We start from the raw sequence: 17721 nt of genomic DNA, 5'->3' as shown, positions 1-17721 counted from the left end.
ATTCTTCTCTCCAATCATGGGTGTGACTTCTTAAATTGGCTACTTGTGTAGCTTTGTAGGCATAATGTGATTGTGGTCGCAATGTCGGGAAAGTGCTTTGTTCTTTGGGGAGGTTTTGCATGTGATTTCCCAAAGTATTGAGGTTCCATGAAGTAGATTGTTGCACTCTCTGGCTTTCTTTGCTTGTGCATGCACCTTTATGAGTGGTTTTTGTTTAGCAGCCTTTCTGTGAGTGAGGCATTTTGGGGACGGTTCGCATATTGGGAGATGTGATCTGAGACGGCTGACTCTGCGTTGTAGGGTGCCTGTTGTTTTTCTTCTGAGTGCCTTGTGTTTACATTGGTTACTGGGAACAGATCATACTGCATGAATGGGTGTGCTCCTATTTAGTTGGCCGGTTATAGCAAAGTGTGTGATGATTTGGCTTGTCAACATTGAGTTAATATCAAAGTGAAGCTGTCAGGGAGAATTTATCAAAGACTTGTTCTAGCAATATTTGGAGTCCAACAAGTAAGTATTGAATTCAGGGGTTATGTTAACATTTGAAATGATCAGAATCGCAAAGTATCCCACTGGCCTGAAATCCCAGTGGCAAAGTATACAAGTTGGAATGTTCCCAGTTGCAAACTATAAAGGCTGGAAGTGTGCCACTGGTAAATTACAAATGGTACATTGCCAAAGTGGCAAACTGTCAAAGTGGGGAATATTAAATTGCTAAACGATCAAAGTGGTGAAATGTCAATGTGGCAAATATTAGAGCGGCAAACTATCAAAGTGGGATAATATTATATTGGTACATTTAGGAGTGGTGGAATATCACAGGGGTGACCAATTATTGATGTGGTAAAATATATTAGTTACATATTATGAAAGTGACAAAATATCGCAGTTGAAAAGTATCACACTGCAAGGTGTCAAAATGGCAAAATTATAAAAGTTGCAAAATAAATTTGCTGGAAAATGTAACTGCACTAAATTGTCAGGGTGGAAAAATATCCCACTGGTGAATTATGAGAGTTGCAAGAATCACAGTGGTAAATTAGCAACTTTGCAAAATATCACATTATAAAACAACCCACGTGGCAAAATATCACAGTAGCAAACTAGCAAAAATGCCTAATATCCAGTGGTGAATTATCAAAGTGGCACAATCTAAAAATGGCAAACAATCAAAGTGGCTAAATAGTACAGTGGCAAACTATAAAAGTGGGTACATTTCACAGTGGTACATTATTGATAACACTATCCCATAACTTAATGCTATACAGATCCAATGGCTACAGGTAGATGGTGTTTTAGAGCAGGGCTTGGAGGCCAGGTGAACATGCATACAGGAGGCATTCTTAGCGTTTGCACTTTGCCAGCTGCCTGGGAAAGGCTGCCTTAAATTAACTACAGAAATGGGGCTGGGGGTTGTGCCAGGTGACTACCTGGGCCCATAGGAGGACTGTAATACACAAAGGTCCTCTGGGAAAAGAATGTGCTCAATGGTTGCTTGCAATGTTTTGCAAAAAGCTTAAAAAGAGAAGGAAACTGTTCAAATTCAACAAACAATTCTTGGTGTTCTTATGCCTTAAAAAGGAGGAGGGAAATCAGATTTCAAGTTAAAGGAGATTAAAATATGTCAGGGATGACAAACAGCTTCTTGTAATACCAATCTCCTCTCCAGACAAGAACAAACGCCCTTTTTGGCTCTGACTGCCATGACTCGAGAGGACAGGGATCATGGGACTTTCTGAGTTTTTAGGAGTCCTAGATTGAACAAAGAGATTGTGGGAGGGAGGTGTAAAAAATGGCTGCTTGGAACTCTAATTCTGTTTTTGGAAAAAGATTAAAAAAGAGAATGAGACAATTCCAATCCAACTAACAACACAATCCTTTCTTTTTAAAGCCTCAAAAAGAGGGATACCAGAGCTCAAGGTAAAATCATATCAAGACACCTCAGGGATGGGAAGACAAACAGCTCCTTGCAATGCCAATCTCCTCACCAGACAAGCCAAACCCCTCTTTGTTTTGGTTGTGCCTCCTAGGACTGGTGACAATACAGATCAGGGGACGTTCTGGGCCTTTAAGAGGCCTGGATTACACAGTTGTTGGGGAGGAGGGTGTATATGATGGCTGCTTCCAAAGCAAATTGCATTTTTTTGCCAAAAGCTTAAATGAGAGAAGGAAATAATTCCAACCCAACTAACAACACAAATCAGATGTCAGGTTTAAACTGATAAAAACACCTCCGGATGGGAAGATAAAGCATTCTGTGTAAAACCAATCTCCTCTGCAAACAAGACAAAACTCTGTCCTTTTTGGCTCTGCCTCCTATGACTGGACTCGGGCGAATTGGAGGACTTCCTGTGCCTTTAGGAGTCCTAGATTGCACAAAGAGATTGTGGGAAAGGTGTGTACAAGATGGCTGCTTGCAACGCTAATTCCTTTTTTGAAAAAAGAGAAGCAAACCAATCCAACGAACAGCACAATAATTGTTGTGGTTTAAAGCCTTAAAAAGGGGGGGAATTGGATTTCAAGTTAAAACAGATAAAAATATCAGTGATGGGAAGTTAAACAACTCCCTGAAATGCCAATATTCTCTCCTTTCAAGAAAGACGACATGCTAGTAGAATGTATCAGTCTTCAGCAGCCTGAATCAGTATCGCAAAACTTTTTGAAAACAGGGACCACTGTACTCGGATGCGGTTCTGGGAATGTGACCAAACATGAAGATTTTCTTTGCTACTAGAATAAATGCAGTGAGCCATCCTTTGGCATTGCTGGTAAATCCGTCTGGTCTGTCCTGGAGGAAAAGGTGCCAGAGAATCAGAAGAGGGGTAATTTCATGGAAGCTGACATTTTACTCTCTTTGTGACTGATCCATTCGAGCAAAGCGAGGAAGGAAATTTAGACTCCTCTCAAGAGGCTGGCGCCATATTTATTAAAGAGTAAACAAAAATCTAAAAATGATTTTGTCATTATTGCAGTGACGAATGCAATCTTAGCCTCTTGTTGACCAATCTACTGCAGAAACCCAAGGAACAGGATCTCTCTCGCTGGAAATAAATGCAGAAGCACTTAAAAAAAGTAAAATCCTCCTCCTCTTTAGAATAATATTTACTGTCCCATTACAATCTCCAATCTCTCGCTAATGTATTTTGTGATAAAATAAACCCATACTATGAGACTATTGTAATTCATCCACTGCACATCAACCCTAATACTGGTTTGTCTCACTGACTCCTCCTTGCCTACTATGCCATGTTGAGCAGAATTATCCTTACTTCGTGCTGTGTAAGCGCTGCGAGGCAACAGGGGCAGCCGCGAGAGCACAGTGACTGGCGAGGAAGCCCTGCATTCTTCCAGTCCCGGCCTGTCCATGCCTTTGCACATGGAACCTTGGTCCGTGGATTCTCTCATACCACGGCTGGGGTGGGCCTGAGGGGGCTATAGCCCGTGTCTTTTGGTTTTAGCCGCAGATAGAAGCTCAGGGACTACAACGTAAAGGCTATAGGTAGCCCCAAATCCCACCAGTCCCGACATTAGCTTAGCCCCTGATCTTATCCAGACCTACCAACACCCCTGCCCGCAACCAATAAATATGCAGCAACCTGGGGTGACTGTGTCTCTGTTGTACAGCTGCGCCAAGTACCAAGATCATCAGACGGATCTATGTGATTATTGCGATGGCCGAACTTGGCAATTCTTTTTTGTATCCTTTTACACCACATATATATGCAGGGGGAGACACCTGCTACCCCCCCATATTAATATTATACTCTAACCCCCCCAAAATTTATATGTGGTGCAAGGGGGGGTTAAAAAAAAAGTCAGCATTTTCGGCGATCGCAATTCCCAGGTTGACATTTTTGTACGATTCCCCATCAGACGAGCAAGAGCAACGCTTACGATGAGGAAGTGGTGATGCAGAATGTGTACACGGAATACTCCTACCTCTGTGGATACTTGAAAATTAAAGGTCTTATAGAAGAATACCCAAACCTCACCACTTTATTTGAAGGAAAACTCTTCCGAACTTTCCTAACTCGGAAGTGTGATGCAGATGATGATGTCGACTGCAAACACTGAGTAAAGTGTTTTCTTTTTTCTTTTTCATTTTGCAGTGGATTTTACTAAATGAATGCATGGCTGGATCCCTGACTTGAATTTATGGAAATGTGGGTGACTTGTTAGTTTCTCTTACCAGAGCAATGCAGGTTTACGGACAGTCATGCGTTTTATGGCATAGGTGTGGCAAAAAGTCACTAGTTTAGTTTTTCTTTTTTCAGAAACCCGCCAGAGATGAGCACCAAACTGGTTTATGAAAGAAGCTTCTTAATTAAATAAGGAAGCTGATGGTTTATCCAGCATGCTTGGAACCTATTTCTGATGGGGTCTTCTTGCCAACCCCGCTGCCCTCAAACTCAAACTGTGGGCCTGATTCATGGAATTATCAATGCAGAAAATAGTGTACTTGTGCACGCAACTACGTGCAAATCCGCCTTTGTGGATTCATGGAATCAAATGTGCAGCACTTTTCCTTGACTTACATGGAGTTTGCCCTGGCTCGGCACTTCTGTGTGAGCCGTCAAGGGCCTTGTGCAAGACTCCAAGCCGAAGAGTGGGCATGGCTTGTCCAGAGGGCTGGGAAGGGGGTAGAACACCAAAAATGGGGAAGAACTTGTGCAAAAGTGGGTGTACCAAGGGCAATCCTGCAGGGAGTCCCTTGCACGCCCACTATTGCACAGCACAAGATGTATTCATGGATTCAATCGTGCAGCATCTTGGCTGGGATATGGCCGCGCAAGTCCATCATACAATACACCACACAAAGGCAGGCGTAAGTACAGTTATGCATAAGATTTTCATCATGCAGGTGGGGTCGCATGTGGTCATGGAGGACCCTGCGCAGGGTCCCTGAAGCACCGGCATGCTTACGGGGACCCCACACACTATTTGAAGGGTGCGTGTGTTCTAGTCCGGGGGAGTGCGCAAAGGTAGCTGTTCTGGCTGTTCATGCTTTGCGTGTGGGGTGTCAGGGGCATTCTGGGTGTGATTTGCGAATACAATTACTTTGCACTGTGCATTCTAGGAATATGTGGCGCACGCATTTTTCTTTCTGCGTGCAGGCTCGTGCAGTGTCCTTCTCAGCACGCGGCCCAAGCAGGATTTCTGTGCACATTTCCATGAATCAGGCCCTGTGACCCTTCATCCTGCAGCGCCCCCCGATCCTCTGATTGGGCCTACGCCCATGTTGAACAAACTAGTGTGGATGCACTCCTCAGTGCACCCACTGCTTTAGGGCATTTTTCCATCATGGCTGAAAGTGAGTTGTTCTTGAGGCCTGCAACCCCCTTTATTCTTTGCTTTCTTTGGCACTCTCATGCCATGCTCTTCCCTTCTCCCACCCCCACCTACTTTCTTCTGTCTCTTCCTGCGCCTCCGAACGTCTGACTGGGCCTGAGCCCTTGTTGAACATCCTACCGTGGATGCACTCGTCGGTGCATCCACTGCTTTAAGGCATTTTCCATCATGCCTGAAGGTAAGGAGTTGTTCCTGGGGCCTGCGACCCCCTTTTTTCTTTGCTTTATTTCGCACTCTCATGCATCACCCCCCGAACTTCTGACTGAGCATGAGCCCTTGTTGAACATTCAAGAGTGGATGCACTCCTCGGTGTACAACCCTTCCCCGGCATTCTTGTTACGGCACTTGCCCGTTCTGAATGCTTCAAGATCTAGTAGGAATGTTATTGTTTGTTTTTCTCCCTGTACCTCCCCCTTCCTTGTCTTGATGTGCCTTGAAACACTATTTGGCTGCATATGCGCATTATAAATACCCAATAAATAAGGGTCAGATAGCACAGGGAGTAGAGCACTCACTTTGACATCAGTGCAGAGCCTGCCGATGAAGGTTAAAATCCCAGCAGGGACAAACTCAGCCTTTCATCCTTCCGAGGTTGATAAAGTAGCACCACACACTGTGGGTAATAATATGCAGCGCTCAGATACCTGAGGGTTCGTAGCGCTATGTAAATCCCAATTGTTATTTTTTATTATTATGAAATGACATTATAAGCATGTCTCCATTAACACAGCATGAGTTTCCACTGCTAGAACTATTAATGAACCATTTAAATGATATTCTTTTAAATAAATCAATATTTCCTCACATTGTGTTTTGCATCTTAAATCACATTCAGTATGCACAGCTACTAAACAGTAAGTGTGGCCTAGTCACTTAGGTTCATATCGGTCTGTGAATAGCACAGTTCAATTGCTGTGAGAGTTCATGTATATTTCATTAACCCATCATTCGTCCACATGTGCTAGACCAGTGTCTGTCATGTACAGCAGGTCTTAATGTTTTTTCCAAGACTTTTGTTTTAGTTTTCCTAACCGTGTTATTGAATTATTTCTTGCTTTTACATCAATCATTTATCATATTAATTTCCATTGTACCTGTAGGCACCCTTTAATGTGAATGATAATCATTTTAAAACATAGCTTGATTAATATGCCTGACCTGTCTAATGAAATTGTAGTGGACTGTTACCATTCTGCCTGCAAATTCCCATTCGTCAAACAGGGAGCAGAATGGCACGCAAATCCCTGTTTTACACGCAAATAATTCCATGAATCAAGGCCTGTGCATGACTACTGAACTATTCTTCCTTCTCTTCTGCATGGGTTACTGTAGTTCAATATATTCCAGGGAGCCATATAGCACCTTATTCTAGATGGAAGGGGATTGTATGGTAGAATAGTGGGATGGGGAGAAGGGGTGGCACTGAAGCTGCAGTGTGTGATGGGGGATCTTTCTTGATGTGCTTGGAGATGTTGATCCAGGTTCTGAAACATCATAGCCAAAATTATTGCTGATGTAAAATTATTGCTGTCTGTCATTCTAACCAACTTTTTAAATCTTTTGACATATCACAGATTGTTCCATTTATAATGTGAACATATTAAAAAATAATTGAAAATAGTGAGTTATAATATTTGGCCAGGTGTTTCATTCAATTCACATCATATAATAATAATATTTTAGATAGTAAATACATGACAAAAACATGCACACTTACATTTCTTCCATAAATGAGGATTGTCCATAACATTGTGAAATACAATAACAGAGTTTTTCGTGTTAAGGAATATTCACAATTCTGACATTCCCAGCAGTTACCGGGACCGCCGGGGGCTGTAATTCCCCATTGCCAGGCGCCGGAAAAAAAACGACCCTAGCGGCAGCCGTGCCAATTTTCCCAGCAATGTTACCGCCAGGGTTGTAATGAGAGCCATTGGCTCTGTTGACCATTTAACAATCACAAAATTATTCTCCCTAACAGGAATGTAAGATGCAGTGTTTAAATGGGCATTATCAGTCTCAAGCACAAGACCCAGACAATAACAATATTCGAATAGCAATGAGTTATTCCAGCCTGCATGTACTGATCCAGGTCAATAGTGCATGCCCTTTCCCTTTGTGTACTTTAAACCATTCTCAACAACAACCAAATGAAATTCAAGTATTTATTGTGCAATATTAATTCTATAAACAAGGAATACGATTCCAAGTCGATGATTTTATAGACAACCCTATCACCTATCTCCCAACTTACTGCACATGAACACCTTTTAGTTTATAAAATCGCATGTAGCTAACTGGTAAATCCAGTATGTGTTATAAGTGCCAAGAGACCAGCAATCTGGCATCCAGAGATAATATATAAGATAACGTGAAGGCGAAATTCTTTGTTTTCCTTGGTTTTATTGTACATATTGTCAATATCATTAAATACAGTTTCTAATGTCTCTGTCTTCCTTTTCCCTTGAGTGTCCATTATTAATAGCAGTTATTTAAGTCATCTTCTTTCCAGTCTCTTTAAAGATGATCTCTCTGAAACTGCTAAACAGACCAGATTCAGATGCTGCTACAAGCTCATACAAACATTGACATGATGAAATTACATTGACGTCAACTTGGATCATACAGTGATAAACCCCTTAAAAATGTTAATGCTGAATTAATATTAACTTCTTACCTAGGCCTATGTGAGGAAGATGTTCAAAGAGAGTCCAGTTGCTATCATCAATATAATGGTTCTTCAGAATTAATAATTGGCACACATCTCTAGCTGATATGTCATTAGGTACTTCCAAAGCTCTGCTTGTATGGTCTTCGCTATAAACCTTAATGACCTGTAGAAGAGAAAAAGTGTAAAGTTTTTAGACACAATTAGCAGTGAATTTTGTATATTGATAAAACAGTTTGTCGCAAATCAAGTTTGCTTCTTGTCATGTTGCTTGTATTTATATATGAGATTTATATATGAGATAACGGAGATAGAGGCAAGTCTGAGAGGTTAGGAAAAGAGCACTGAAAGGGGGACTACTTCTAGTGGTTTAACATTTAAACAATATTCATTGTGCAATCCATTTTCTAAAATCACATAAAACATCAAAGTTTGGATACATAACTTATTAGTTAGATAATGTATCAGTCAGTCAGTTTGCCAAACACTGCCACCTCTGTGGCCAGGGTATCATATCAACCAAAGATTATATACTTTGTTAGTTTCTAGTTTTTTTTCACATAAACAGTTTTTGTTCATTGCATCAATTTTATCTCACTGTATTAACATTATGCAGTCATTTCTCAACATGTTTCAGTTCTCAAGGAATGGAATCTGGAACTTTCATCAGGAGTAAAACCCTGTTTTTTGTGCAGGCGTATAGACACGTTACAATCCCAAGGGCGGATTTCTTAGTTTCCTTCCCCTATCAGACAAAATAAGAAAACTGGTATGAGGTATAATTTCTAAAGTGCAGTCGGGCTCCATATTCAAGTAATACACCTTGATAGGTTGGTAATTACCTGTACTGGTGTAGGTAGAGGGCGACCCAGTCTTAATTGATGGAGGTAGGTGCAAAATGCATCCTTCCTTATCCCAAGAGAGTGGAAAAGTATATATGAAGTATGCTTTTCTTATCAACCTAGCTGATGGGGCCGAGAAAACCACTTGATCAAACTCAATGTAGCCAAGAGAATGGATGTGCAGTGTTAAAACGTTTTTTCCCAAACACCAACGAATGAGCGAAGTACCAATAGGAAAATTCACTTGAACGCTACTTTATACCTGAATGGTGGGGGTCTGGGATCGATCTCCCCAACCGGGCTCAAAGACCTCACCCACGGAATGATTAGTGTTAGCCTGTTGCTAGCATGAGAACACTTGCGCTCGAAACCCAAAATGGGAACTGACAGTGCGAGGGCGCCTGAGTGCTGCAGCGGTGACGCAGCTGCTGGGCGCTCATGTTCAGTTTATGTTCACTGTTTTAAAGGCTGGGCTGCCTTCATCCTAAACGACCAAGGTACAGTGGGTGCTAAATGTTTTCATTTCACGATAATGGGGGAGAAACACAAACTGGTCTTGAGGGCTCTGTACCTTTACAGTTGGGCACAAGGAGATGGGAATGGGGGGCGGACTAGAGGAGCGGATAAAAACCATCATGTCAGTGCAACTTGAAATAATGACATGGAACGTAAGGGGGATGGGCTCATACCTCAGGAAGAACTGGATTAAATCCTTCTTGCAAAGGAAGAAGGTCTCAATAGGAACGGTTCAGGAAACACATCTCACGTGGCCGCGGCCAAATTGAAAGAACAATGGGCGGACAGGGACACGGTTCCTCCTACTCTAAATATGCCAGAGGGGTGTTTAAGTGGGTGAGCCCTAAGGTGCCCTTCCAACTGATGGGAAATGAGTCAGACAAAGAGCGCAGATACTCACTAATGTGGGGAGTCATTGAGCAAACCAAAATCTGCATAGTGAACTCCTACTTTCCTAACCAAGGCATACCTGTGCACCTCAAAACACTATGTACCTGAATAGCACCCCATCGGGAAGGCTTTTTTTATATGGAGGGGATTTCAATTGCATAAGGGATATGGTCCTGGATAGATCTGAACCACCACAATATCAACTGAACAATCCATCAGAAGCTTAACACAAAGCTAGACCACTCGGGCCTGGTTGATGCCTGGTGTGATCTCCACCCCACAGACAGATGCTACTCGTATTACTCCTCCCCCCACAACCTATACACTAGGATAGATTACCTCTTTATAGACGGAGACCTACTCCCACAAATAGACTCTGCCCAATATCTGGGCTGGATCATATCGGACCACTCACCTCTACTCATCCACTGGACAATCAAGGGCCCTAGACCCCCCACATTGATTTGGAGAATGCCTCTGGGGACACTCACAGACCAAATATTCAGGATTGCATTGGGGAATAAACTTGAAGAATTTGGAACACTGGAGCACGCTCTGGAAGACACTGAAGGTGGTGACCTGGGGTAAACAATCACAAGTGCAGGTGGTATGCAGAGAACACTAAACAGGGAATTAGAGGCCAATGAAGAGGAAATAAAGCAGCCGGAAACCAACACTCAGGGCACCAGAGCAGATGAAGCCAAACTAGGGGAGGCCAGGAACAGTTGCCAAGAGGCGTGGGGGTGGCTATCCAAATTTGATTATGTGACATACACAGAGAGGGCTCACAAGGAAGCAGACAAACCGCACAAATTATTATCTTGGTTATGTAAAAAGGAACACCCCTGATCCATACCCACTGAACTTAAAGACGGGGAAGGAGTAACACATAGGACCCAACTTTTGGTCAATGACACTTTTGCGGCCTTCTACTCTGTAAGAGGATTCAATCCAGCACTACAGCTAAGTCAATGCCTAGTCTGGGATACTGAATGGAAACCCTTATTGATATATCTTTATGTCCAGTTCATGAGTTCTGGATGACTACCCCTATATAACACCCCTCTCTTGGAACCCCCCTGACTCCACTGAGCCAAGAAGTAGTTCTGTTTTGCAAGTTTAAACGGTTTATTTGAGAATGTAAACAATATATATATGTCACACTTTATAATAAATTAATAATTAATATCACACTTCAGAACATGAGCAGTTAACAACAATGGGTAATGTTCTACTAATAAACTGATTTGATTACCCAGGAGTAGAATAAAGGATGAGGTAGCACGCTTGGGAATAGGAGCAGAAGAATAAGGTGGTAGAGAATGCTTTATCTAGTTTCAGATGGATGCAATGTTGAATGAAAATGCAATACAGAAATTACTCAATATGATTTCAACAAAACAATGGAAACACTTTTCTCTGGCAATCCACTCCCCCCCCCTTATGCAATGTAAGGAAATGAAGAGGAGAGCACACAGTTCTTAGAAATGCAATCAAATAGAATTCAGTTCAATTCCCCCTCAGCAGCTTATACAACAATAGGAGTTTTGAAACACAGGCAAAATGCTTTGAATATGGTGACAATGCAGTGAGAAATATGCTGAAAATGTTTTTAATTCCCTTCAGGAGGTTCAGGGTGAGTGGTATCTAGTTAATATGAGTTCAGGCTCACTCTAGCAATGATTCAGGGATGGTTCTTAAGAGGCAAACGAAATTTGAGCAGTTAGGGCAAAAGCAGCTATCTTTTTACAAGTAAAGAAATCGGGCCAAATCGCAAATCGTGGCAAAATTCGCGAATGCGTGAATCACGAATACGGCAAAAGTATAAGGAATAGCAAGTCGGTTCTAGGTTCGTTGAAAAGCTGAGATTCTAAGCTTTCAGAGGAAAGTTAAATCAAGTTCCTAACGGCCCAAACGGTTACGGAGTTATGGACGATTTTGTGAAGGTTGTTTTTCAGATTTGAAATTTTAAAAGTTCAAAGCGACAGGTTACAGGTTACAGCTTGCAGCTAGAAAATGACAGGTGACAGTTAGGAGGCAGTTCTGGTTAGATTAAAATAGTTTGGATTAGATTATTTTAACTAAGAGATTGGTTCTGCACAGTTCTGCTAGGTACTCACAATATATTTTTGAAATAGGCTTCGCCACGGATCTGGTCAAGTTTTGGACTGGACTCCGGTTCTGGTCTCGGCACTTCACAGTGATCTGGGTCAGCTCTCTGGTTCTGCTAACAGCGGTCTGGGTCACTCTGGATCTCTGTCCTCTGGTTCTGGATACTGCTCTGCTTTCTCTGGGTACAGCACTGCTTCTGGATCTTTCTGGCACAGGGTTTCAAGCCAGAATCAACACCTGGGTCCGGCTGTGAATAGTCTGCAAATGATTTTTGGGCCTGCTGACAAATACTTTTGCTTGCAGTGGGCCTTCTTGGTTCAAAGTTCTGTAGTCTCTGTTTAGCTTGGAAGTCTAAGTGTAGGATCTCTGGATGTGAAGTCGTCGGTCAGCATGCTCCGCAGCAAATGGAATTGAATCTCTCTACCTGTCCCAGCAGTCTCTTTTTATGTGTTTTGAAAGTGGGTGTGTGCCTAGGCCTAGCTAAGCCTGCCCCTCTCTACTTGTCATTGGTCAAGCTTTCCGCACTGCTTTGATTGGGGGAAGGAAATGTGTGTCATGGTGATACTGTTTTATGGTCTGCAGAAAGGATACTCCCATGTCAAATTGCACACAAATCTATATTTGACCCAAATACATATTTGCACAGGTACACAGTTGTTTAAAATTACATGCACCCATCACATATCACATGAGGTATACTCTGTTCAAACTCTGATGTTTCTAAGAGCTTGCATTCAGAAACGGCAACATTTTGCGTTTTTTAACTGGTTTTGCAATATTGGTTTTTCATTAAAAATTATACACATATACACGGCCTGTCCATACATACTCCAGTAAATTCCCATGTCTCTAGCTTAAACACAGAGTCTGTAGTATCCATAAATAGCGGGGTTTTACCCCAGAACATCACACAAATTGGAGTTTGGGCTTGAATGGAAGGTACATTTTTTAAATTAAGGCTCTCAAAGTTATACATTCCTGTCATCTGATTACAAAGAGTTATCAGTGTTTCTGTAAAATATATATTTTGCTTTCAATTCAGTTCTCAGAGTGTTGGAGTCCGCCTTCAAGACTTGGGTGGGTCAGTGATCACATGTGTCTTCTGCTGGGAGCTCTTTGTGTACAGTCAACAGTCAACATCAGCATATTCTATTCAAGTGCAAGAGCCTATTGTGTGGTCTCCAGGAGGCTGCCAGCCAGTCTGCCTTCTATCAATCAAGAGGTCATGTGAGATTCTGACTCCTGGTGTGAATCTCTGGAGGTGAGAGGTTTCCCAGCCTTTGGCCTGTTAATTAAATCAGATTGTCTTCTGGGAACAGCATGTGGTTAAGATTTTAATTAACTCCCACCCTTTGATGTAAAGGCCTCTCCTGCAACTCCTGACATGCAGTTTCCCTGTCAGAGTTTAGACCGCTAGCGCCGCCCTCAGTCAAAAGCGGGTACTGCATGCATTTTTTTGGATCAGTCTTGAATTCAAGCATTTCAAACAAGAGCTATTACATGGAAGTATATTGTCCAGGTTCAACAAATGGCATTGGTGTAGTTCTGCAGTAAAATAATTTTGTGCCCATAAATTAGCCATGTTTGACCTGAAGAAAACGAATTCCCAACAGTTATGGGTTGCTTTTGGCAATCAGCATTGCCCCTTTTACAATGGTTTTAGGCTCTGTGCCCTTCTGTGCTCACAACATAGGCAAAAATGGGTGGCACCTTGGGTGACCATCTTGGTGTGCGCACAAACTGCGTGGTTCTCCTGGATTCTGGCGCACATGGGGGCTTTTTGGCCATCTTGGATTTTCTAAGCCCACAGCACCAAATGTTGCAGCATAATAGCTCAAACGTGGGTCAGGACACCCAACAACTCCAACCTATATGCCCATGATAACCTGGTGACAGAAATAGATATACGAGACGCCCTTGAAGAGATAGAACTCCCCAAGCTAACCACAACACAAAGGGAAGCACTAGACGAGATCACAGCAGAAAATGTGACTGAGGCAATCAGATCATTATCAACAAGCAAAACCCCGGGAAGCGATGGACTCCCACTAGAGTTCTACAAAACCTATGAGGCCATCCTGACCCCAATATTACATGAAGTTTTCAAAGAGGCATACACAACAGGGACGCTACCAAAGTCTATGAATGAAACGCTAATAGTACTGATACTAAAACTGAACAAATGCCCTGTAGACTGCGACTCGTATCACCCTTTGGCGATGCTGAACTACAACAGCAAAATATTGACCACCATAATGGCCACCAAGCGCCTGGCCAAAGTGGTAGGGAGCCTGGTGCATGAAGATCAGAATGGCTTTGTTCCAGGTCGCAACACTACAGCCAACTTGTGCCGCCTCCAACACATTATGGAACAGACACAAGGGTGCGAGTTCCCCATGGCAATACTGTCGTTAGATGCTATTAAAGCATTCAACTCCATTTACTGGGAATGGCTAATAGAAGTTCTGCGGGAATTCGGATTCGGGGAGGGTTTTGTTAGATGGGTTAAAGTGCTATATAATGCTCCAAAAGCTAGGGTGAAGACTGGTAAAATGGTATCGAAGGCTTGGGCAATTATGAAGGGTGCCATAGAGAGCTGCCCGCTATCACCGATGTTATATATACTGGGGCTGGAACCGATAACAATATACCTCAGGAAGCAATTCTATGATGCAGGGAAACGAGTAGGGGGACAACACAGCATAATATCACTCTATGCTGATGACGTTCTCCTATATCTGAGGGGCCCTCACCTAAATGCCCCAATAATCCTGGAGGTACTTGAAAATTATGCTAAATTCTCAGGGATAAAGTTCAGCAGGCAAAAGTCATGCACATCCCCACTGGCAAAATTAATTGAGACAGGCATGCTAAACTTGCCGAGTGTGGGAATTAGGTAGCAAACTGAAGGGTTTAGGTACTTGGGGGTCACCATTAAACACACCCCTGAACTCATGCATGAGCGTAATACAGTGGTTGTAATCAAGGGAGTATGTAACTCAATGAAATATTGATCTACACTTCCCCTATCAATGATAGGCAGAGGGGCCATTGTCAAGATGATCGTTCTACCAAGTTTTTTATACTATTTCCAAAATATATGCCACTACATTAAACCACCATTCTTCAGAAAACTGGATGCACTACTTAAACAGTTCTTATGGGGGCAGTCCGCCACAGGCTATCTCTGGACATCCTCACATTACCGTACAAGGAAGGGGGTATACAACTCCCAGATTTGGAGGGGTACTACCTGGTGGCACAGCTCAGCAATGCAACCAGGTGGCTGTTGGATGATGCCACAACAGAATCTAGTCTTTTATATGCGGTTAATTGCCCCGAAACAACAGAAAGAGATACTATGGAGCCCCAAAGATGACTCAAGGCAAACTCCGGCAATAGTGATGGTGGGCAGACAGGTATGGAGGAGGGCCAAATCAAAATTGCACCTACAACACCCGTATGCACAGGATATCCAGATGCTAGCGGATACTTGCAAGGCACTAGCTAACCTCCCTATAACGAGACACTGGGAGAGGGTGGGCCTATATACTTGGGGGGACATGTTTGAGGAAGGCACCTTCAGGGACTTTGAATCAGTGCAAGCAAAGGAAGGGCTATCAAAGGGCCCATTTCTATGGTACCAACGGGTTAAGCACAAAGCCAGAGAGAAATGGGATGGCTGGCCGGAAGAACCGGAGACAAATCCCCTGCTGAAAGAGATGTATGCTCTAGGCGATGGTTGGAGACCTGTGTCTCGGTTGTATGGCCAGCTAGCAGCCAGACCCAATCCTTGCAGTGCTGAGCTAGAAGAAAAATGGGAAAAAGACTTAACAACCACAATCACTGAGAGGGAGTGGGAGAGAGTGCTTGCATATCCTAAAGAGGTATCCAGAAATGCCAGATTTAAACTAATACAGCTAAATGTACTATATATGACATAAATGACCCCCATGAGAGTGGCAGGCTTTAATAAAAAGGTAAGGTCGACGTGCCCCTAGTGCAACACTTGCAACGCTACACATGTTTTGGGGGTGCCTCAGGGTGCAGAGGTTCTGCGGCAGGGATTACTAGGTACGTCTGGTCTCCGAAAGAATGCCTCTTGGGCAAATATCCCAGACTGAGCAAGCACAAGCACATTGTGAAATTAATGGACATGGTGTGCATACTGGCAAAGAGAGCGATTTCAATGGCTTGGAAAACACCTGGGGGCCCCCAGTACGATAAATGGATCAAAGAACTGGAAAGGTGTTTGACCGCCGAGACCGCAGCTTGGAGCGCAGGAATCACTGGGACTGAGGAGGACATAAATGTCACATTTGATGCATGGAAGGCATTAATCAGAGACATGTTTCTGCCAGCGGACGACATGCCCCCCTGAACAGAGCATCACTGCACCGTAAAGCCTGGAATAGCAGGACACAAGGGGGTCCTGGAACTGTACCCCCGACAGACATCCCCAAGGCGGATTGAGGTAGCATACACTTATGCTCCCACAAACCTACAAATGGCTAAAACATTATACCACACAAGACAGCCACTGTTTGTTGTTTGTTGTTGTTTATTGTTTATTTGTTTTTCTATTTTATTTCCTTGGGCCATGAATATTACATTATGTATCGCTGACATTAAAAAGCGACTTGATATGGCTACATGTTTATAAATGCAAATAAAAAAATAAATAATAAAGTATGCTTTTCTTATCTCTAAAAACAAAGCCAGTGTGAACATCTCCCCATGGGCTACACAGGGCGTGGATGGGTCGGGGTCTAAGAGTGCCCCTTACCATTGGAAGTGGTTAAAGAAACTCACCTCTATTGGGTGAGACGCTTTTCCTAGACGTAGTTGAGGTATAGCGGGTAGCTGTCTTGCCAGAGCTGTTAGGAGCTGTGTTGGATAGGTGGTGTGTTGGAGACAGATAGTGTGGATTATAGATATCTGTCTTCTAGTGTTGGTGTATTTAGAAAGAGAAGAAAAAGAAGAACTCTGGCGTAGGGCTCCAGTCATCCTAGCTGCCGCGTTCATGCATAACGGTGCTGTGTGCATATATTCACAGTTCGTATGGCCAGCTGTTCATGTAGTCCGCTTTGTGACTAAATGGCTTGTATTTATATGGCAATCACACACAAAGACTGAACACAGTTCAGAAAATGAACAAGAATCAGTTCAATGTATGCATGTTTCCAAGAAGGGAAGGCAGCTGATGTGGGTAAAATATGGGAGCTAAAGGAATTGCAGTTGAAAAAAAGGAGATCAGTGGTAACATTGAAACCTGAGCCGTGCTTTGTGGCTTGGTTTTAGAAAGGCTTTGTTCGTTTGTAAACTATGTGGTGAGGAGCCTGAAATCTGGGTCGCTGGGATGCATGGCTGGAGCTAATGGAATCTCTCTGTCTGGTGAAATGGGTATTATGACGTTGGCTGCCATATACAAGGGTGTCTAATATTTTTATTTTTATTTTTTTTTAAACTCTTTATTTCACATTTTCAGCAAATTACAATAAACAACAGAATGAACATCCCAGGCCATTGAATTGCAAATTCATAACATTGGAAAACAAAATATAATTGAAGTACAAACCATAAATCTGTATTTCATAGATAAAACATCACACTGACCTTAACAAATCCAGATGCATCAAACAAATGACAACACACAAAACAGCCACACAAACAACACAAGCCCCCCCACACATATATAAATGGTAAGAATGGTAATAAACTAACGCACTCCACTCCAAAAATCAATTTAGCATCACCCATAAAGGTCAAGAAAGTCCCCCCACATTTCCTCATAAAGAGTTTCCTTGCTTTGTTTACAAAACATTGTTTTCTCAAAGCTGGACA

The 17721-nt window shown here is 42.7% G+C and overlaps 1 protein-coding gene across 1 annotated transcript in view; it reads right to left on the bottom strand.

Moving 5' to 3' along the window:
• Positions 1-17721, bottom strand: part of GRB14 (growth factor receptor bound protein 14) — a 1091974-nt gene that overhangs the window by 834052 nt on the left and 240201 nt on the right. The window contains exon 2 of the mRNA XM_069616312.1: positions 8027-8183. Coding sequence (XP_069472413.1) covers positions 8027-8183 — 157 coding nt within the window. The remainder of the gene's footprint in view (positions 1-8026; positions 8184-17721) is intronic.

Source organism: Ambystoma mexicanum, chromosome 9 (assembly GCF_040938575.1).
Source record: "Ambystoma mexicanum isolate Mex_15411 chromosome 9, UKY_AmexF1_1, whole genome shotgun sequence".
NCBI classification, from domain to species: domain Eukaryota; kingdom Metazoa; phylum Chordata; class Amphibia; order Caudata; family Ambystomatidae; genus Ambystoma; species Ambystoma mexicanum.
The sequence above is the reverse complement of the archived record's forward strand: the minus strand, read 5'-3'. Positions and strand labels throughout refer to the sequence as shown.